This window comes from Vulpes vulpes, chromosome 16 (assembly GCF_048418805.1).
Source record: "Vulpes vulpes isolate BD-2025 chromosome 16, VulVul3, whole genome shotgun sequence".
In the NCBI taxonomy this organism is placed as follows: Eukaryota; Metazoa; Chordata; class Mammalia; order Carnivora; family Canidae; genus Vulpes; species Vulpes vulpes.
In genome coordinates this window covers 50,543,746-50,567,343 of record NC_132795.1, presented here as the reverse complement: position 1 = coordinate 50,567,343, position 23,598 = coordinate 50,543,746, and the positions used below count along the sequence as shown (strand labels likewise).

At 42.5% G+C, this 23,598-nt stretch overlaps 1 protein-coding gene across 1 annotated transcript in view; it reads left to right on the top strand.

The window, feature by feature from the left end:
• Window positions 1-23,598, top strand: part of ATXN10 (ataxin 10) — a 165,963-nt gene that overhangs the window by 126,048 nt on the left and 16,317 nt on the right. Inside the window, exon 10 of the mRNA XM_072741971.1 lies at window positions 11,003-11,066. Coding sequence (XP_072598072.1) covers window positions 11,003-11,066 — 64 coding nt within the window. The remainder of the gene's footprint in view (window positions 1-11,002; window positions 11,067-23,598) is intronic.

The window sequence follows — 23,598 nt, the reverse complement described above, 5'->3', positions numbered from 1 at the left end:
AAGTATCAGGACTTGTTTACCTGTATACTTGTGGGTGTATGCATGGGTCAGTCATTGGAGCTGTTTTACCTCCTTCACATACATGTATTTTTTCAACAACTAGTCCCTGGCATCTAACTTGAGGGCAAGGCATGGGTGTAAGGAGTGAATGTGTAGCTGGAAACCCCAGAGTCTAATGAAAGAGTCAAACAAATAAATATGTATACCATGGGTTTCATAGAACCAGACTCACTAGTCTGATCGTTACTGCCCTGGGAAGGAGCTAGTGAAGGACCCAGAGAGGCCATCAGATGTTAGATTAGTACAGCTCTCTCTACAGCATAAAGAGAGCAGATGTCTGCCTCTCCCAGGATTCTTTCTGGATTTTGTTATTCTGCTAATGTATTGGGCCAAGGATGTGTCCCTTCTTCGGAGAGAAGCTCACTTGTTAGGACCATTCTGCTCCCACCTTTATTATGAGGCCACTCTTGCTTATACCAACCATGTTCCTTTCTTTTTCCTGGTCCACTGGTGGAGAGTGGAGATTTTGCCCCCAGCAGACTCTTAAGTGGGTCATATCAATCCATGAGTTAAATTAACTCCAAAGTCACTTTGACCTCAAGGCAGAGAATTCATTGCATATTAAGAGACTAAATTCAATGGTAATAATAAAATGCCCACAAGAGATACTCTAAATTTGAATATTAATTCTATCTCATTATCAAATTCCCAGGGAGACATTCAAATCCAAAGATTACATTCCATTTTAAATTAAAGTCCGAGATATTAAAGTCAGATTCTCTGCCCGTATGAGTTAAAATTCAAAGAGATTGAAGTCTAAAATGTATCCTCTCTGATTTCTTACTCTGTGTAGTCCCACCTGGAGGGGCTCCTTATGCCTGCCTGTGTTCAGGACTGCTTTACCTGCTGTAACCTGGGTTAGGGTCTCGCAGGTTCACAAACCCCAGTACTGAATCTCTGACATGCCTCACTTCTGAAATTTGAGAAGAGTTAACAGGGCACAGGCTTATCAGAGCACTGCCCCCACACACACACCAAAGTTAGACAAGCCAGTTCCCAGTCTGCTAATGGTTCTCCCCAAGCAAAAGTGTGTCTGCAGTAACCAGCACTTAATAGTATTTGCTGTCAAACGGCAGAAAGTCTGTGTTGTCTGAGGGAGTTTGAGGGAGTGTGATGCAGAAAGGCTTCATTTCTGCTTCTCTAGGCCTTCATCTAGTCTGTGACAGTTGGTGGCCTGTGACATTCAGGGGTTCTCTCCTCACTCTTTTTTTGGATCCTGCTTCTTTGAGCAATTCCAGTGAGCCAAGCCCATGTTTCTTCCCATCCTAGGCTTTGTGGGGCCCAGTCATAGTTCCTGTTCCAGAAACAACTCAAACATCTACCCCATCTCTGAGAGCAGTTAGGACTGGGTGCATTTTCATTTCCCTTTAGATCTTCTTATCCTGACCTTCTAGATAATTATTTTCCATTTTATATCTGGGTAATCTATCCTCTAAGATTTCAGCTTCTACTCCTTAAAAAAGAATTAAATAAATAAATCACTCTTCCTTCACCTGAAGCAGCCTGATTGCTTTCTTCTGTTTTTGTTCTTCCACTGTTTCTGCTTTGATGGTGAGACTGTGCACTGTTCATGCCACTCTGGCTCCCTCTTTGATTTCCAGAGTCAGAATGCTCCAAAGACCTTTTGAAATCGCAGTATTTAGCGGAGTTTATTTCTTGTACTTCAGAATAAGAAGACTGTCTCTTTGTGTTTTTTTCTGGTCTTGGGATCTACCTAAATATTCTCTTAGCATGTATGACACTACAGTTTTCTGGCACCTAGCCTTTTCAAGTTAAAAAGGTTCTCCAGTTTTCTGAGAATTAAAATATAAATAGTTGCTAACCATTATCAGATGTTTTTTCTGTAATATTGAGGTAATTCTTAGTACATTAATGAGGACGATTACACTGTAGATTTTCTGGTCGATGTTAGGATCGTGGTGCGTTTTTATAGCATGTTTAATTTGGTTCATCTAATACTATTGGTAGGATTTTTTTGTGAGGGTTGGGTGGAAGGGGGTATATATTCATAGTTAAATTGGCCCGTAATTTCCTATCGTGGTCTAGCTAATGCTGGTTTTGAGCCTAGTCGGAGTAGCCTTTTAAAATGAGTTGGGAAGCTTTCTCTCTTGTTCTGTTGTTTTGGAACAACTTACACACATAGAGATTATGTGGTCCTGAAAAACTTCGTGGCACTCACTTGGAGAGCTGTTGGGTCTTTCTTTGTTTTTTGTCACTGAGTCTTGGGTCATTTTCATATCTTTAAATAATTTAAGTATTTAAATTATTCTAGATTTTTATTTATTGTGTCAACACTGGTGTTTTCCATTTTCCTCAGAGATAGCCATTACACCTAGATTTCTTGCTTTTTTTCATAAAATTCATAATATTTTATGTTTTCTGTAGCTGTTTATCTCTTTTCATTCTGTTTGTTTAAATAGATGCTTCTCTTTTCTTCCTTCATTAGCCTTCCTGGGATTTTTAGCATTTTATTAATGTTCGTGAAGAACCCCCTTTGGCTCTGGTTCACCTTTCTGCAATGCTGGAACTTTCTGCTGCGCTGACCCAAGACTTTATTTATTTATCCATGAGAGACACAGAGAGAGAGACAGGCAGAGGGGGAAGCAGGCTCCCTGCAGGGAGCCTGATGTGGGATTCGATCCCAGGACCCCAGGATCACTACCTGACCTAAAGGCAGATGCTCACCCACTGACCCACCCAGGTGCCCCTAGCAGTCTTCTCTTGCACAGTGATACACACATGAGTCCATGGAGTAACATCTCTAAAATGCGAAAGTGCTCAGTCTGGAATTCCATATCCAGCTAACATATCCTTCACAAATGAAAGTAGAATAAAGACATTTCCAGACAAATGAGAATTTGATGTTAACAGAGCTGCGCCCTGAAGGGTATTGAGGGAAGTTGTATCAAATGGAGGACAATGCTGCCAGATGGAGACTGACTGTACGAAGAAACGAAGGTACTGGAATATGGAATAGTTAAATATGTGACTAAAAACAAAATACCTTTATCCTCACTTTCAGATTTATTTAAAAGGCACCAGCCCTTGAATCAATCATAACAGCAGTGTATTTGGGGGTGTATAGCAGATATAGAAGTAAATGTATGCAAGCAGTTGCCCCAGCGTCAAGTGGAGCATCCAGTTGTGAGACTCTTACACTGTATGGAAAACAGTGTAATATTGTTTGTTGATAGCCCACAGCGAGTTAAAGATGCATCCTCTAAACCCTAGAGCAACTGATTTTAAAAAAGGAGAGACGGTTAGTAAGTGGCACAAGGAAGCTCCGGCTGGCGGAGGCTGGGAGTGAGCAGCAAAGGTGGCAGACGTTCTGACCCTGGTTTGTCTGTGGTTGTGCAATGGCAGCTGCAGTCTGCTGCAGGTTAGTCATAGCTGCACAAAGTTTGCTTTAGTAATTGGAAAAAGAAAGTACCAGCGGGGTAAACGTGAAGGGCAGTGTGCTCCACTGTAGGGGCTCCTTTCAGGGTTTCCACTGGGTCCCAGGCGTTGACTCACTGGGTGCTCTTGGACTCGGCACCGGTGAGGAATTCTCAGCTCAGATGCATGTTGGAATCGCTGGAGGACTTTGTCCAATTCTCCACGATTGGGACTTCTTTGTTTGGGGCTGGGACCACAGGACTAGTACAGTGTGAAACCTCCCAAGTGATGCCAATGTGGAGCCAAAGTTGTGAACCCCTGGCCTAGCCTTGGGCTTTGCATTCTAGATTAAAGATTGTCTGCAGAATGCAGAATTTATAAACATCCTGGAGCTTCCTGAGTAATAGCACCATGACTTTTTCCTCTGGTAGCAGCAGCAGCTTGGTCGTGAAGTGCCCAGTGTGAAGCTGCACAAAACACCATGGAAATGAGCACAACATGGAGATGAATGATACTGTGTGTTTGTGGGACTCAGCTCATGAGACAGCCAGGAAAAACACGGGCCTAACCTAGAGTCACCATATCTACAAATTTCCTGGTTTTAGAAATGTAAATCTTAAGGGCACCTGGGTGGTTCAGTTGGTGAAGCATCTGCCTTCAGCTGAGGTCATGATCCTAGGGTCCTGGGTTTGAGCCCCATGTTGGGGCTCCCTCCTCTGCCTCCCCCGCCCCCACTCATATTTTTTCTCTCTCAAATAAAAATCTTTATCAGTGTAAATCTTTATATATTGGAGCTTTGCCAAGGCACAGCTTGTGTTTGGTAAAGGAGTGCCATGTCCAGCCCTTTGCAAGTATGGTGGTGAAGGAAACCTTCAGAATCTCTGAACCAGGTGACAGCAATATTACAAGTGCTGCTGATTACGATTATGTCCAGATTATGTATGGGGTGCTGTGCTGGATGCTTTCTCACGGATCTTCCCCGTAACCCTCTGAGGTGGGTGTGACCCCCTTGTCACATGAAGTCTAGACTTGAAGTTCAGAAACCTCCACAAGGTTCCATGGCTGAAAGGATGAGCTGGAATTCTCGGGTAGGTCTGTGCATCCAAAGTATCCTCTGTCCCTCCAGGTGGTCGGGGTGATAATGGAGTCTTGACCCATGGGCAGGTGCACCCACACCTCTGACTGGATGGTCTTTTTCATCCAGCACCACCTTTGGGCTCCAGGCCCTGTGCATGGCTGTTAGCATGCCTGAGGACGGCTTCATCCCCACGGAGATCTTGTTGGAGCATTGTGGTACCCCTGCTGGTCATTGATCCACTTCTGAATGAGGATTCTAATCATCTTCCTACTTGTGTCTGTATCTGTTTTGAGGAGTTGTGTTGTGAACACAGTTTTGCCAAATGTCAGTTAAGCTTGATTCACTATATACTTAATGGAGATTATGTCCTGTGTTGGTATCGCGCTCTTGCCTTTCTTTGGGTTCTTGGATTTTTGCATTTACCGTTTGATGTGAGAGCAGCTAAAATAGTTGAGGCTCTGTTTTCTGTCCATATAATACATTTTCCCAGAGGAGCTGAGATAGTATAGGTGGGCCTACTTGGCAGAGTACATTCTCTGGGATGATTGGCCAAGGTGGGAGGGAAGAGTTAGCAAATCAGTTAGTTGTCCTTCTGTTTACTCTTTATTTCCAGGGGCTAAATGTTCGTTTGTTTAAGCCAGATTTTCTGTCTTGTTGAGATGTGTTACCTTGTGAAAGCGTTGACTGAGCTTGGCTCCTTGATATGAACTACAGCTTGTGACTCATTTATTATAGGTCTAGAATCAGTTCCCAACATGTTAGGTAAGAAAACAAACAGCTTCCTTGTTTTATGAAGTGTGAACAGAAGAATACTTGTTAATTTCCTAATTGTTCTCCCCTGCCCCAGACAGGAGCTCCATACGCATAGCTGAAGCGGTATACTTGAGCTTGGTCCTAACACAGTCGTATTATCAGCCACTCCTCCTGAAGGGCTGGCATCTGTGTGTTCTTATCCCAGGGATGTAACCTGAGTTCATTCCTAAATACGTGATTGTGTATTTGTCATAATGCCACTGTCATCCTTGTCTAGAGATCATTTATGTTAAAAACGTTTAATGAATCTCTGTAAAAATTTATCTTGTCTCATTTCATAATGGAGCAGCATGAACAAGAAATTCTTATCTGGGAAAGCATGCCCTCAGTTCAGCCACGACTCTAGTGTACCCATGATCTTCAAGAGATCTTTAATTCACCCGTACTGCATGTCTAAATCTCAAACTTTTGCACGTGATTTCATTTCCTTCAAAGGAAATCTTAGCCATTTAGCATACCTGAGAATTCTACCGTATCCCCCTCCCCAAGAAAATGAGATTTTTTTTTTGCATCAAATAATAGATCCTGGATGGTTTTATTTCTCATACACAAAAAAGGTTTTTGAAAATAAATTTACTGTTTTTCCTAATACAAAGTAGGATTGTGAACTCTCAGCTACATGGAAGTTCTCCTCCTGCTTACTCCTTTCAAGAGCTCCCCTCTTGCTCCCAGCTCCTGAACTTCCTGTTAACGGTATCATGAGCTCCTGCCATCACGGAGCACCAGCCATGCGCTAGTCTGTGTAGCAATCTATTCCCTTCTCACAACCACCCTTGGAAGTGAGCCCCATCCTCCCATTTTATGGGCAAGAAAACACAATCTCCAAGGTTAAATAACATACCCAAAGTCACGCAGCTCAGCAATGCTGCAGAACCAAGCTTTGACCCCAGCACACTGGCTCCATGGTCCTTGCTCTTCATCTCAGTGCTGTGCTTCCTGGCCAGTCCCTGGAATGTTCTGTGTTCCTTCTGAGCTCCCAGCTTTTGCACATGCTCTTCTCCCTGCAAAACATTCTCCACAGCCCCCTTGATTTGTCCATTTAGCCACTTTGAGCTAAATGTCACTTCTTCAGGGAGGCCTTCCCTGTGTCAGACACCAAGCTCTTCTTGGTACGTTCCAGAAGGATTTAGATCACAGATTTGCTAAGGCCTGGAGGGCCAGTTGGTATTCCTTCATCACTATGCCAGTGACCAGGCGGTTGCTCCTTTTCTGGATCCCTCCTCTTCACCCCAGGGCAGAGGCATTGGAGATGTCATTGTTAGCACCCCAGTCCTGCTAGTTGATGCATGGCAGGTATTGGAGATGTGCGGTGTAAGAATTGCTTTGGGAAGCTTTGAATATAATCTCAGGTGGGGCCACTACCAGTTTGGCCATAAAATTTCTATGTGCCGTTAAAGTTTCCCCACCAGTGCTCCTCAGACTGTCTGTGCTGAAGAACCACTCATCTTTTCCCCAAACCATCCTGGACCAATATGCTTATATAATACAAATTACTAGAAAAATAAAAATCTTAAAAAAGACATGGAAGATTCAAACCTAAATGTTATTATAAGATTCAGGGGACATAGCATAATGCTATTAAATCGTTAGCATGGTTTTGGACCTTTTCCTCTCCTGGTCGTTTTCGCAGACTGCCAATGGTCTCCAGACCACTTTGAATAGCACCCATTAGTTAAGTGATCCTGGGGAGGGTACTTGACTCATGAGCCCCCCCCCCCCCATTTCCTTTCTCAGTAAAAATAGAGCCAGTGATGCTTACCTTGGCATCATCAGAATGAAAGGAAACGTGAAAGTGTTTGTTGTTGCCTTGTGTGCTAAACGTTTATTAAATTCATCTCTCACCCTATCTCTAGTGCCTAGAAAAAAGTATAGAAATTAGATGTATTGCCTCTCTGCCTTTGTGAAACTGAGGACGGTCAGTAACAGTGATCCTTTAGTGGGTGTGTGCATCACATGCAGTTGGAGGTCTGCTTGCTGTCTTCCACCAGGACATGTATTTTTTTTTTTTTAATTTTTATTTATTTATGATAGTCACAGAGAGAGAGAGAGAGGCAGAGACACAGGCGGAGGGAGAAGCAGGCTCCATGCACCGGGAGCCTGATGTGGGATTCGATCCCGGGTCTCCAGGATCGCGCCCTGGGCCAAAGGCAGGCGCCAAACCGCTGCGCCACCCAGGGATCCCCAGGACATGTATTTACAGACAGTCCCCAACTTATGATGGCTCAACTTAGGAATTTTTAACCTGACGATGGTGTAAAAGCAATAACTCATTCAATAGAAACTGCACTTAGAATTTTGAGTGTGGATCTTCTCTGGGGCTGGTGATAGGCTAACATGCTCTGCTCTTGTGACACAGGGCAGCGGCCACAGGTTCCGGTCAGCCACACAATCACAAGGGTCAACAGCAACTGATTCACCAACAGCCATGCTGTACTCTTTAGCGTTTCTGTCCCACTTTCTGTACAGCAAATTGCATGAGATATTTAACACTTTGTTATCAAATAGGCTTTGTGGCAGATGATTTTGTTGTACTGTAGTTATTGTGAGCATTCTGAGCACGCTTAAGGTCAGCCAGGCTAAGCCATGATGCTCAGTAGGTTGAGTTTAATAATGATGGGTTCATTGGGACATAATCCCATTTTAGGTTGAGAAAGATCTGTAGTTCATCTGATCCTGGTAATGCTCACTGCTACTTGCTGTTGCTTCTGGGCAGTTTGGAAATCAGTGTTTTTTAGAAATTGAAAAATACACCATGAAATCTTGGTAGTATTTCTAATTTATATGTGTAAAATTGTCATCTGGATTTGATACCTCTTTTTTATGCTGAAAATCTTAGTTCCTAGTAACATTAATTACCCCTTTGCTTTAAACTAAATATATAAATAATAGTTCAGAATAAATTAAGCTGAATGCTGTTTGAAGATTTCTGTGCAGTTCTCTGAGCTTAGGATACATCTCACCAGGGATGTAAAGTCAAATACTCTTTTAGTTCTGTGAAATAGTGTTCTTTGTTTTACATGTCATCAGATTAATCTACTTCTCTTTTCTCTTTTTATAAGTTTGTGAGTTTAACTTTTTTATTGAGGCATCATCAACATATATTACGTTCAGGTATACAACATAATGACTTAATATTTGCATATATTGTGAAATAGCACTGTAAGACTAGGTAACATCCATTTTAAATTTAATTGTCGGAAATTATATAAAATATATTCAGGATCCCAAAGTCAGAATTGTATAAGCAGGTACATTCACAGAAGCCTCGCCTCCATTTCTGTTTTCTCATGCCTCATTCCCTCCTCATCCCTTGTGGATAGTAACCATTATTAGCTTTTTATTTAACCCTTCATTGTGTCTTTTGGGAAATAAAAGAAAATTTGTGTATTTCTCCTCCTTTGTGACCTAAAATGTTCACATTTTGCACTTTGCTTTTTTTCACTTACTGCTAAATCTGGCAATCCCTCCATAGTGGTGCACTGGGTCTTCCCCACTCACTTTCACAGTTGCATCTCCTGCATCGGGCCATAATTCATTCGACCAGCCTGTGTGAGTGAACATTTGAGCTGGTTCCAGGATCTTTGTTGTTATACATTGTGCTGTACGCAACATCATTAGTTATCAGAGAAATGCAGATCAAAACAACGATAACACAGCACTTCACACCCACCAGGATGGTTAAACAAGTGTCAAGAAGGATGTGGAGCAATTGGAATGCTTATGGGTTGCTGGTGAAATAGAAAATAGTATAGCACTTTGAAAAACACTCGGGCAGTTCCTCAAATTGTTAAGTGAAGAATTACCAAGACTAAGCAGTTTCTCCTCTAGGTATATAGCCGGGAGAATTGAATGTAAACATCGACTCAGAAACATGTACACAGATGATCCCAGCAGCGTTGTCATAATGGCCAGAATATTGAAACACCTCCAATGTCTCTCCGTGGATGCATGGATGAGTAAGATCTGTCCAAACACTAGAGTATTATTTAGCCATAAAAAGGAATGAGGTGCTAATACATCCTTCAGCAGGGGTAGACCTGAAAGCATTGTGCTAGCTGAAAGAAGAGGCCACATGTCAAATGATCCCATCTATCCAAAACGTCCACGATAGGCAAATCCATAGACAGAAAGATCAGTGGTTGCCAAAGGGTGGATGGAGGAAGAAATGAGGGGATTTCTGGAGATAATAAAAATGTTCTAAAATTAGGAAGCAGTGATGGTCGTACAGCTATGTGAATAAACTAAAATCCCCTGAAATGTATACTTTTAAAAGGTTGAGTGTTATCATGTGTGAATTGAATCTCAGTAAAACATAAAAATATAAAGTGTGCTGCAGTAAATAACCTGTGAAGCATAACTTCGTATGACAATGTTGTTTGAGGTGATGTCCTAGGACTGGGACAACTGGGTCAGAGAGTGATAACCCGTGCGCATCTGCTTCATTCACCTTGTGTAGCCCCTCCGCGGGTGCTGTGCCACCCAGCACACACTTCAGTGCATGAGGATGCCTAGTTCCCCATCACCCACCACTTTGCCATCCTGGTGCATGAGAAGTGGTATCTCAGCGTGCTGACCATTTGAAAGGTTGAACTATGCACTTAGTAATACTACTAAACTATAATAAACTCAAATCCATTTGGAGTTTATCTTGGTGGATGGTATTGGGAAGAGATCCACTTTATCCTATTTTGACTTTCCAGTTGCCCCAACATTTTTGAGGAAGAATGGGGAAAAAAAAATATCTGCTTTGTTTATATGTCTATTTTAAAATATTTCTGGGGCAACCTGGGTGGCTCAGTGGTTTAGCACCTGCCTTCGGCCCAGGGTGTGATCCTAGAGACCCAGGATCTAGTCCCACATTGGGCTCCCTGCATGGATCCTGCTCCTCCCTCTGCCTGTGTCTCTGCTTCTTTCTCTCTGTGTCTCTCAAGAATAAATAAATAAAATATTAAAAAATAAAAATAAAAAAGAACTGTAACATTCTTTAAAAAAACAAAATATTTCTGGGTTGGTGTAGGCATTTCAGAAAGAAATTTCACCTGATATCCAAAAGTAGAGTGTTCCTCTGAAGACTCATAAGCCAAAAGGGCAGGAAGGAAAAAAAAAAATTACCCTTAATTAACATGGAGAAATGTTTTTAGTGTTTTCATTCCCAAAAAATAACCTACCAAGTCACAGGTAAAACCAATATAACACTAACAGATCATAAAAGCAGGAATGATACGATAAACACACGCAGCCTGTGTAAAGTAGAAATAATGTATGCACGTAGTGTAACTTAGCAGAATCAGGAAGACCACGAGCACACTGGAAGGCTGAGAAGTGGTGAACACGGGTATCAGGCTGAGTTGTCGGGGGTTGAGGGGGTGAGAGGTGCAGGAGATTGGACTGGAGCAGGGGGAGGAGAGAGGTCATGCGTTAATTGACCTCTTATCATCTGACTCCATTAGGGCAGGTCAGTCACTGATGCCTACACTCTGTGTCTGCCTGCCTCAAGGTGGAAGGTCATGTTTGGAACTCTGCTGCAGCTGATGGGGTGGCTTGAAATACAACAGTGTGCTGCTGTATCATAGTGATGATACGGAATAAAAAGGAAAAACAAATCCTCTATAATCTCTGACTATGATCCAAGCTTTTTTTTTCAGTGTATAAATTTGCCTTTTCCTTTCTCCGCAGGTAAACGAGCTGGACGGCATTCCCTTGATCCTAGACAGCTGCAGCATCGATGACAGCAACCCCTGTATCCTTTGGGAGTTTTGACCATCCATTCACAGTCAGGGGGCTCGCTGGGGCTCATGGAGGGTACGGCCAGCTGGCTTTCTTGTGTGCTTGTCCCTCAGAACTAAGCCACTCTCTCAAAGTTAGGGTGCTCTTGCGGTCTGCAGTATAGTGAGCTAGAGTGTTCACAACGAGTGGGACATTCTAAACTAACCTTCTCCTCAAAAGTGCTTTTAAACTCTGGGGATAGAGCACCCATCCACGGTTCCAGTGTGTGCGGCTGGGTGCCAACGTCGCCTTAGCAAACTGTGTGTGTCCCTTGGAGGAAATGTGAAGAATTTCAGGGTTTGTTTTGTTTTTTGTTTTTGTTTTTGTTTTGCTCTAGAGAGTCTTTTAAGTATCCAGTCCTTTGGGAAGAACCATTTTAGCAATGTTTTAGTGACAAGAGAAGCATGAGCGACACTCTAAGTCCCCAGGGATGGGGAGAAACATTTCCATGGCACCAAGTACCCATATTGGACGGATTCTGTCCTCTGACCCTCCGTTACTGAAGCTGGGGGCTCCGGTTCTTGCCCTTGCCTGGGTGACCACCCTTGCTGGAAGGTGTACAGGGAACCTGCTTTTTCTCTGCCACTGACCTCAGTGGCACTGTAGGAGACTTATCGGGAACAATGATGAATCAGAAACCAGGGTCAGCCTGTTTTGGTTTGAGAGATATTCTGTATATGTTTAAGACTTCCCCAGAGAGTCAGACTCAGCCCCCTCCCTCACTGTGGCCACCATATGCCTTGGGCCAGTTGTCCATATTTGGGGTGGGGGAGGTGAATAAGAACCCTTTGAGGAACAGAGAGTATAACCCCCTGCAAGACAGTTGAGCAGCCCAGCTTAGCACTGAGAAGACGGGAGGTAGGGGGGCATTTATAGAACACCCCCACTATGGCTTCTGTCGAGAAGAGAAAAGAGGCTGATGAAAATCATGTATTTAAAGTACGTAGATGGAGACGTGCTCATTATTCTACTAAAGATACTGTCATTTGTCTGATTAGCAATAGAAGAAAACCTCTGATTTTAAAGAGCAAACCGTTTATAAGCTCAGTCTGAAAAGACAGACAGCCTCAGAAGACTCGTCTTTGAGGAAAAACCAAGTTGGTTCACTGCACTGCATTATAATCAGGCACAACAGGCTCTGCTCCTTACAGAGTTCTGAAATTTGTTTTAGCCCCCCAAAAAGAAAGCAGTACAAGAATGCTCAAGTGCAGTTGCAGTTGGTGTGCTTCTTGAAGAAAAAGATGATTTATTACGAAAAAAAGAAATTCACACAGTTTCATGTTCCCTGAATCGACCTCCTAGTGAACAAAGGTTTTTATCACTAGTCTGAATGATCAGAAGTGAAGAAGCACTAGAGCCCAGACAGTTTTTAGATGTGAGCCATCAGTTAGAACCCGGCCTTGCTAGTAGCCAGAGCGAAAAGGACAAAATAAAACTGCACCAGGGTGCCTTCCATGGCGTTCCTCTGTTCTTGCTCACAGGCAAGTTTGCCATAGAATTCTCTCATTACCCTGACTTTGCCTCCTCACCTCCCATTCACTCTCCCCCACCCATTCTTAAGTTTTTTTCCTTTCTTATATTTTCTGTTAAGCAAAATAATACTTTTTTTTTTTTAATAGTGCCAAGAGGTATTGAATGAGAGAATAATAAGGTCTCTGGCTCCACTCTCCACCCTTTCAGTTCACTCCTAGTTCATTCTTCTAGCAGTTGCTTTTGTACATCTCAAGAATGTGCTTTGCTGCTTTGCTGTTTCTTGATATGTATATCAGATTCTGATAAATCTATTATGACATGAGGATTTACTCTTGTATACCACCTGCATTATCCCCTCATGCCACTATAGGTAAGACTACAGATTATGTTTATTGTTGCCTTCATGACTAAAAAGGCTGGGCATCTTCTAACATGTTTCTTTGCTATTTGGATTGTGTGTGTGTGTGTGTGTGTGTGTGTGTGTGTGTGTGTATACATAAAATGTGCTTGATCAAACCTTTTGCCCACTTTTTCATTGTTTTTTTTCTCCATAATTTATTTGTAATAGATCTTTGTATATTCTAAGTAGAAGTTCTTAATTCAACTGCATATTTGCTAATGTTTTCTTTCTCCTATTCCGTGGCTTATCTTGTCATTCTCTTTATAGTGTATTTTAAATAACAGAAGTTCTTAACTTTTAGTCAAATTTATCACTCTTCCTTTATGGTTAGTTCTTTAGGTGTGTATCTTGTTAAAGAAGTATTTTCCAACCATGAGATCATGAAGATAATCTATATTATATTCTGAACACTTGATAGTTCTACCTTCTGTATTGAGGTCTGTAATTCACTTAGAGTTGGTTTTTGTGTATGATGTGAATTAGGGGTCTATTTTAGTATTTTTCTATATGGACATACAATTGTCCCAGCCTAGTTATTGAAAAGAACATGGATTGTTAGCTGTAGTGTGCTGTCTTTATCATAGATATCCAAATATATGTGGGTCTGTATTTGGACTCTGTTTTCTTTTCCATTGACCTCTTTGTCTATCCTTACACCAATATCATATTCTTTAAGTACTACCTCTTTCTGACATGCCTTGATATTAGTTGAGTCAATCCTTCCAACTTGTCTCTTCTTTCTTAAAGAGCATTATAGCTATTTTTGGTCATTTGTATTTTCACATAAAAGTTTTAGAATCAGGTTGTCAAATTCTACACATTCATGCTTATGTATTTATGGGCATATCCATGTATATACACACATGAAATCAACAAAAACCAATTTTACCAATAAAAACTATTTAAATCCACACATATTAAGTTATTCATTGAAACTGCATTGACTGAAATCAATTTGGTAAGAATTGACATCTAAACAGTACTGTCTTCCAAACCATGAATGTGGTATATCTGTTCATTTATTTAAGGCATTTAATTTTAAACTTTTATCCTTTTCTATGTATTTTTATAGCTTCATTGCATAGATTTGGGTATGTGTTACTTTTGTTACCATATGTTTAAAGTGTTTTCTAATTTCTGTCACAGTTTCTTTTTAGACCCCTGGATTATGTAGAAATGCATTTCTTAATTTGTAAACAAATAGAAATTTTTTAGTTCTCTTTTGGAGATTGATTCTTAGCATAAATGTTAGTTATGATCAAAGAGTGCATACTTTTTTGTCCCATGAAATTTATTGAGACTTGCTTTATGACCCAGTGTGTGGTCCTTTTTTGCAACTATTCTATGTTGCAAAAGTAGTGCAATGTTCCCCAGTAGTGGGGAGCAGCATTTTATCCACATACGTCAAATTAGTGAAATTTTTGTATTGTTACTGATTTTTTTTCTACTTTGGTTTATCAGTTACAGAGAGTTTTAAAATATCAGCCTGTGATTATAGATTTGTCGTTTCCCTATTAGTTACATACATTTTTCCTTTGTATCTTTTGAGGCAATCTTGTTAGGCAAAAGTATATCTTTGTAGGTTTTTTTTTTTTTTTAACATAATTGCTTCTTTCTTGGCTGTCAGGCCCTGAGAAATGTTCCTGTTGTTATAAATTGAATCTCATTATCTCTAAAAATACTTGTTACCTGATAGTAATATAGCTCCTCTAACTTGCTTTTGGTTGATATATACCAAATGGTATAACATTTTCAACCCTTTTATTTTCAGATTCTCTGTATCAGAGTTGTTTCCTGTAAACAGCATGTACTTGGGTTTTTTCTTTAATCTGGTTTGACAATCTCTGCCTTTTAGCTGTTGTATTTAGCCCATTTATATTTAATATAATTGTTGATATATTTATATTGAAGCCTCTCCTTATTTTTTTTTCTTGCTTGCTTTCTTTTATTTTGCGTAATTCAATTTTTATTTTTTTTCTAGTTCAAATGTTTTTTATTCTTTTTTCTATTCTGTTAATAGTTACCTGGGAAAATTACAATATGCATCATTAACTAAGGAAAGTCTGATATTTCTCAAACCTTTACCACCGCCCCAGGACTATTTAGTGGCCCACAACTTACATGCTGTTGTTGTTACCCACTTTAATTCTATTTTCATTTAAATCTGCTTTCCCTGCCCTTTACTTCTTATATCTCTGTCTCTGTTTATCCAGCTGGGATCATCTGCCTTCTGCCTTAAGTCTTTTCAGAATGTCCTTTAAAGTGGGGCGATTGGTAAGGAGCTGGTTGAATTTGAAAATATATGCCTGATTCCACCCTTTTATTGGAAAGCTTCAGGATCTCTACATTTTAATGTGTATACTTTCACTTCATTCCACTGTTTCTAGCATGGTATCTGGTATCCTCCATGCCAGAGTATCTCTGTTTTATCCTTATCATTGAATTAATCTTCCAATCTTCTCTTGAGGTAGAGAAAGGGGATCCATGGGTGCACCTACGTTTTAAACTTGCAATCAGGCCTTCTGTTTTCATTTTCACTTTTACTTTCCATTAAAGAGGTACTTGTGGGCATCAACATCTGAGCTTTGGGAGATTATGCAGGGCAGATTGTTGGTTTCTGTCATTGTCAGCCTAGGGTCAACTTTCTTGGGTTTGCTGTTAGTTGCTAGACCACCTTACACAACCAGAAACTATGGCCCTGTTACCTCTTTTCTGCTTGCCTTTTAGCGTCTGAAATTTTTTTTGTGCTTGAGGGTTTATGTCTGTTTTAAAAACCAAGTGGATCCTCGAAAAGGCATATAGATAAGTGAATGGGCTCATAAGCTTCATCATTTGCTCACTATCACCAGTCATCACCATGTTGGCAGAGTCAGTGTACTTTGTTCTCATCGTGTTGAAACTCTGTTCAAAAGAATTAATCACTTCCTCCTTAAAATACTGCTGTTTTCTTGACTTTCATGATAGTACCTTCTGTAGGTTTTCTTCATGTCTCTCTAGATCCTTCTTAAACTCCTTTGTTGCTTCCTGTCCTACATTCCTGTCCTACACAGCGTTTAAATGTTGGAGCACTTATGGACATTGGCAGACAGAGCTCAGGAGTGCTCATCTCACTCTGCATCTTGTCCTAAGGAATCCCACCCATGGGAGTCCTATAAGGAGGCAATTGAAATCATACAGGCCGGGATCCCTGGGTGGCGCAGCGGTTTGGCGCCTGCCTTTGGCCCAGGGCGCGATCCTGGAGACCCGGGATCGAATCCCACGTCGGGCTCCCGGTGCATGGAGCCTGCTTCTCCCTCTGCCTGTGTGTGTCTCTGCCTCTCTCTCTCTCTCTGTGACTATCATAAATAAATAAAAAATTAAAAAAAAAAAAAAGAAATCATACAGGCCAGATATGGCAGTAACTTGGGCCAGTCTTGTTACTGTGGTTGGTGACATGGAGTTGTATTCTGGGTATTGGCATGGCTTTAAAAACTTCTTCACCTGTGTCCCCCCAAACTCAGTCTCTAAACAAAGCTCTCTGCTGAGTCTCAGACATATTTCTAATACCCTGCATAACATTTGCTTGTATGTTTACCGATATTCCAAACCTAGCATGTCCAAAGCTGAACTGCTAATGTCCCCATAAAACCATCCCCTCCCTTTTTCAGTGACTGGGGAATATCTCCATCCATCCAGTTTCTCAGGTCAGAAATCTGGAAGCCACTTGTGATGCTGTTTCTTTTTATTCTTCTGCCTTGAAAGTTAGTCACCTTCTTAACTGATTCTCTCTCTGGACCACCTCCCAGGTCCATCCACTTCCCTCCATCTCCTTCCCACCACTCCAAGCATGGTCTAGTCACCCTGGCCTGGGCCAGTGGAAAGTGGCTTCCCAACTCCATTTCCCTCCTTTTCATGGGGTGTTCGGGAGAAAAGGATTTCCCCATCCATTCAGTCCATTCAGTGCGATTTCTTTTTTCCTTTTTTTCTTTTAAGATGTATTCATTCATTCATTCATTCATTCATGATATAGAGAGAGAGGCAGAGACACAGGAGGAGGGAGAAGCAGGCTCCATGCCAGGAGCCTGACGTGGGACTCCATCCCGGGACTCCAGGATAGCTCCCTGGGCCAAAGGCAGGCGCCAAACCACTGAGCAACCCAGGGATCCCCCATTCAGTGCAATTTCTTAAAACCAAAACAGGACCCTTCCTCTCTGCCTCTTGACTCTCCCTGCCCCCACATCATTTCTCACAAACGTGCCCCATTTACAGAACCTCCAGGACTGCACATTTTGCTTCAAGTAACCCAGACTCTCTAGCACATCCTGAAGGGCCCTGTATGATCCTGCCCCTGCCTGCCTCTCATTTTTATCCAGAGCTGTTCTTCCCTTCTATAGCATCCCCTAGACACGCTTTCCTTTTTTGCTTTTCAGATGTACCTAATTGTCAGTTCAGGTAGTCACCTGCACTGACCTCTCACCTGAACTGCCCTCCCCTCATCAGTCCTCCTCATGCCACGTGCCCAGCTCCCTTTGTGCCTTCTTCAGCCAAGAGTTTTGGGGCCCAGCGTGGTCAGGGCACCCCTCCTAGAATCTTCTCTGTCAGCTTATCACAGTCTGTCATTACATATTTGTCCATTTACTTCTCAGTTACCCTCTGGGCCAAGTTCTGTGAAGTCAGGGACCATTTTTTTTTCTGTTTTTCACCTCAGTATAATATGCCACTGTCTGGCTCATAGTGAACGTCCAGTAAATACTCCTTGGATGGGTAGATGAATGAGTAAAACAGTGAACAGATAGCAGCATGGTTTATTGGTGAGAATAGGGATGGTTTGAAGCACAAGAGAAATACTAGAATTCTTTTGTGAATTAAGTAAGCTGGATTCAGCAGTGATATTATTTCAGACTTGTTTGATTTCACCCCTTCTTCTAATTAACACCAGCCAAGTTTTTATTGAACTTTGATTTCAGTATTTTATATCAAAAAGTACTGCATCTTTTGGGTGTGCTTAGACAAGGAATTAACGCTGATGTGAACTGAAATATCAGTTAATAAAAATCCTTCCGTGCTCTGATCAGTCTGGGTCAGCTGGTCATGCCCACGTACTTAACCACCCTCCATGGGATGGGGATGAGGGCGTGGTGACACCCATGGGACACAGGCCTCATTCCCCATGGGAGATCCGTGCTTAGGACCTGTGAGAGAGACTTCCACTTTCTTGGCCACCTTGCAGATTAGGAACTTCAGGCTGGCTGTCCTCCTATCAGAGCAAACTAGGGGTGAACCCCACTCTGCAGGCTGGGTACCTAGGAATAAGGCTCCAGTTCTTGGAGATAGATTCTGGAGGCCAGGGGGATATCCAGGTTCAGGGAAAAGATATGTCAAAGGGGTGCTTAACCAGGAAGGACTGCCCTGCACTCACCGCTGCTGCTCCTGGGGCACAAATCCAGCCAGGGCCCAGCTGTTCACTCACTTGTGGGTCACCCACAGTAATGACACGGTAGCAGATGCCGTCGGAAAATCCCAGCTCTGCTGCCACAGAGTCAATATCTTATTTGTCAGTTCATTGTGGCAAGTGGGATTTTGTGGTGTTGTTTCCAAATAGAAACCGCTGAGCTTTATTTGAAATGTTTTCCTTTCTTTCTTTTTTGATCTGTATTTTCATCAGTTGTTCTTGATGTGGGTTTTTGTTTTGTTTTGTTTTGTTTTTATTGGAGGGGGAGGGGACAAGCACAGAATGAGAGTCCAAACAGGATTTTTTTTTCTGATCTTTTATTTCACTTTCTTCCCCTCCTTTCTCACTTTTCCTTTTTTTATTATTTTTTTATTTTTTAGCATTGAAACACCTCAATTCTAAGTTTTATTTGTGTACAGAAATGTAGCAGTTTACAGGAATAATAAGCAGACAGTGTTTTCCCCATTGACCCCGTGTTAAAGAAGTGTGGCATGGTGGCAGGAGCAGCTGCCCTGGGGCTGGACACAGGTTCTGCTTCTTGTTCCCTTGTAAGCACTTCATTTATCCTGTGCAAGTTTTAGCTTCTTTGCTTATAAAATGGGCCCCACCCTCACAGGGTTGTGATGTTCATAAAGTGCCCAGCATCTAGTTTTTCAACAAATAAATGTTCTCGTACAAATGCCCTATTCTAGCTGTTAATTCCTCTGAGAGATGTGAATTTTCATCCATGATTGCACTGTGAATCAGTGGTTGGAATTAAATAATTGTGATAATAAAAATCATATCACAGAACAGAGTAGGGAATCCAAAAACTGATTCCCACCTGCAGCTCATCAAGAACAGGATGGTCTTTTCCATAAACAGAACTAGACTGATTCAGTATCCGTGTTAGGGAAAAAGTAACCAACTACTCACTTTACGCTGTTCACAAACATTAACTCAAGATGAATCACAGACCTCAGTGTGAAAGGTAAAACAGGAGTTCCCAGAGGGCAGAAGGCATTGTAGGTGAGTGTGGTTATTAGATTGAGGTAGGCAAAGATTTCTTAAACAAGACATAACAGGGACGCCTGGGTGGCTCAGTCAGTTAAGCATCTGCCTTCGGCTAGATCATGAACCCAGGCTCTTAGGAACGTCAAGCCCCACATTTCTTGCTCAGCGGGGAGCCTGCTTCTCCATCTGCCCCTGCTGACACTCATGCTCTCTCTCATGCACTCTCTCAAGTAAACAAAAATTTTTTAGAAAGGTATCTGTGCATTTCCACACTGAAGAAGTGCTTATGCTATAGTCACAGAATGATGCGTTTCTGCTGTAATACCTCATGCTGCCCACCCTAATGTCCAAAGCAGTGAACTGCTAGGGAATCTTATCCTCCCTCTGGAGGCTATGTTCTATTTATTTCTGAGTCCCCAGTATTAAATAACTGATAAACATTCAGTGATTATTTGTTCGGTTGTTGAACTGACAAACACTAGAAAAACTCTTAATGCTGCTTTAGTGTAAAAAGGTAAACTTTTGGTTTCACTTCCTAGTGATTTCATTTTTTAAAGCCTCCCATTGATTCTCTTACCCTTCACATAATGCATTTGAAGATGTGCAAACCAAATATTTCTCCCAACCAAAGCAAACAAGCGCACACACAGGCCTGCAGGTTAAAGGAGGCCTCCCTGGGGCCCTAGGAGCGAGCTGAGCACGGGTAAGGATTGGACAATGCGCTGGTGCCGCTCCCAGGCTGCTAAGAGTGGACCTCACTGCCACCCAGTGCCCCCCCCCCCCATCACACACACTTACACAGATGCATCTAAATGGAGCCATTCAAAGTGAAAGAGGGAAGAAGTCCTGTTTATGTGGCTTTTATAGTATCCTAGCAACCGGTTCCCGGGGCCTGGAGCTGATGGCTGGAGGAGTCCCTGTACTATTATGAATGAGGCTTTCACAAAAGTGGGCCGTTTCGTCATTCAGGTGTTTTGGCAAATAGACTTTTAAAATGAGACTCAAACACTTCAAGTTGTACTCCTTCAGATCACATCTACTTAGCCTTCAGAGGTTTTCGTTATGTGCTTTCTGAAATCAGAGGCTAGCAATGGCAAGTATCGTCGCACACAGATTCTGCATTGTGCAGGCAGAGGCACAAAACAGTGGTTCCCCCTAAGTGCACTCAGAGGTGAAGACACGCCAATGGGCACACCTCCCAACCACACACATACCTGTCCTCGGGTTCTGTCTCGCTGAGCCTGGTTTGCTCAGCTATTTGCCTGTTTCGGAGGCCAGAATACGTCAGGGGCCGCTTTGTCTTGTTGACTTGTACTGAGGGCAACATTGCTTGGGGTTTATTGTCACTTAAATTAGGAACTGGGAGTCCATCCTTCCTGGTGATGAGGTGCCCAGTGTGGACCATGCTCCCTGCAGTGGTCACCTCCCCCTTGCACACACTTTACCCTGAGCAGGGACCAGGCCAGGGTTGCCACCACCATACCAAAAGTGGTATGAAAGTGGCCCTGGCAGCGGCTTCCTTAGACTATCACCTCAGCCACCTGGCTTTGAGAGTTTTAAGTGTCAACACATAAAATTCATTTGAAATCAGAAACCAAACTTTATCCAAATATATTGCCTTTTTTTTTTTTTTTTTAAGATTTTATTCATGAGAGGCAGAGGGAAAAGCAGGTTCCATGAAGGGAGCCCAATGCAGGACTCGATCCAGGGACTCCAGGATCATGCTCTGAGCCAAAAGAAGATGCTCAACTGCTGAGCCACCCAGGCATCCCTGGCCATTAATTCTTAATCTGAAGGATCCTGTACCTTGTAGCTGATTAATTTAACAGTGCCATCCAACAAGTGTAACTTTAGGGAAAGAATGTCTCTGGGAATCCATATTTAGTCATTCTCACTTAATTTCTCCTTACTAGTCTTCCATCGTGGTTGTAAGTTTGCTAGCCTAAGAAAGCATTTTTAATTTTGAAACTACATGAAATAATTTATTTTTATGTCATTCTTTTGTTCCTGATTTTTTTTAAAGATAACATTTTCTTAGAGCACTTTTAAGGTTTCAACAAAATTAAGAGGATGGAAAAGAGATTTCCTCTATGTTCTTGGCCCCCACACCTGCACAGCCGCCTCTGTCATCAGCATTTCCCAGCAGAGTGGGACATTTACTGCAGTTGGTGACTGTCTACTGACACATCACTGTCACCCAGAGCCCAGAGTTTACTGCAGTAAACTCCAGGGCTGGCTCCTGGAGTCATGCATTCTGTGAGTTTGAACAAATGCGTCATGATGTATATCTACCATTGTGATACACAGTGTTCTTGCTGCCTGGGAAACCCTCTGGGCTCCACCTGTACGTCCCTCCCCACAAACACTGATGTTTTTATTGTTGTCAGCTCTTTCAGAATGTCCTGTAGAAGTCAGAATTATATGTGATGTGGCCTTTCAGATGGGCTTTCCCTCAGTGCTCCACATTTCACATTCTTCCGGGACTGATCGTGGCTTGACAGTTTGTTTCTTTTTCAGTGCTGAATAATATTCCATTATCTGGATAGACAAGAGATTTGTTTTTCAAAATCACTTTCTCTAACACTGTGTCTGCACTGTGGTCGTTCTGCACACGTCCCCAGTGTCTCTACAGGATGTAATAGAGCTTTTATAATTCCTGACTCTATTTCAGAATGTTTGTATCTACTGTCTAGATTAGATTAGACCACAGGGAAATGTCTGAAACTCAGCCCCTTGTGAGGCTCCATTCTGATTCCAGAGAGCCTGTCTGCTCAGAACAGTTGGCACATTTTCAAAAGGGTACTCAGCAAAGTTTACCAGTCACCACAAGGTCCATTGATGGATTGATTATAATCTCTGTGCCCAGTGTAGGACTAAGATTTTTGACCCAGGATTAAGAGTCTCATGCTCTATCCACTGAGCCAGCAAGGTGCTCCCACGTGGAGATCCTTTTGTGCTTGGTAATCTCCCTCCTCTCTGTTCCCAAATGGCATTACCAAGAGGTGTCACTGGCAGATGGCACGTGACATAGAGCCCTGGGGTAATTGGTAAGTGCAGCGGTCCCTGAGGATGAGGTTCCGCCTTCGGAAGAGCTGCTGAATTTAGAACCCACTGACCACTGGCACATAAGGGGGCTTGAAGGGTTCTTGGCACATGGTCTGCACTTAAGAAACAGCAGTAACAGTAGTAGTAGTAGTGTTTAGCTATATATGTTTTCTTACAAAGTTAATTATTTGCCAGTTTTTCTTTCTTCATTCCCTTCCTTTATTAAAAAGAGCAGTGACTTTTGGGTGTGTTTAGGATGTTAATAAATGTGTTTTTTTTTTTTTTTTTTTTTTTTTAGTTACTGTACTTAAATACCATTGCTACACAGACTGTGTATTTTGTAAACACTTGAGAGATTGGGTTGCCGAAGTTTAGCACAGAGAAACCAGGTGACCCGACTAATGTCAGTATTATTGTGTAAAATGACCTTGGTCCGGTCAGATTTAGCAGTGACAGAGAAGTGTCTGGTCAAAACAGCGGTGCACCACTGCCAATTTAGCACCTTTAAACACTAACCCCCTGTCTCTTTTGTTTTGAGAGCATCATTCTTTGCAGCAAGTGTCGTTTTCAGTGCCACTTATTTTTCTAGAACCATCAGATTAGAAAACAAAAGCCAAACAAACCCTGGTGGGTGAGTCTCTGAGTCTCTGAAGGAACGATCTCAGTGAGTGGCCAGTCTGTAAGTCCTCTCGACCCCATGAGGGAAACCATGTGCTGAGCCCCTGCTCAGAGGCTGGACGGGAAAAGTCTGCGCAGATGCCCTTTGCAAGGCAGCTCCAGTAGGTAGGATGGAGGACAGCCGCACCCAGGATCGTGCGTCCTGAGCTTGCTTGCGTCTTCCTGCAAACCACCTGCCTTCTGAGGCACCTGGGGGAGCCCCAGGGCCTGCTTCCTGCCCGGAGTCACCTGCCTTACAGGAGTGAGACATGCTAGTGACGGGAAGGGAAGCCTCCAGCTCTCTGGCTCTTTTACTCCGTGGTTTTGTGGACTACATCACCCCTTCACTTGGGTACTGGCAGAGCCGGAAAATATAAAAATAAAGCTGACTCTCAGATATCGCCTTCCCCTTCTTACTGTCCACCTGCGTGCACATCCTCTCTGGGGCAGAGGCACACTGCTTTGGGCCCCAGCACAGCAGGCGTTGGCGCAGTGAGTTGTGAGCCT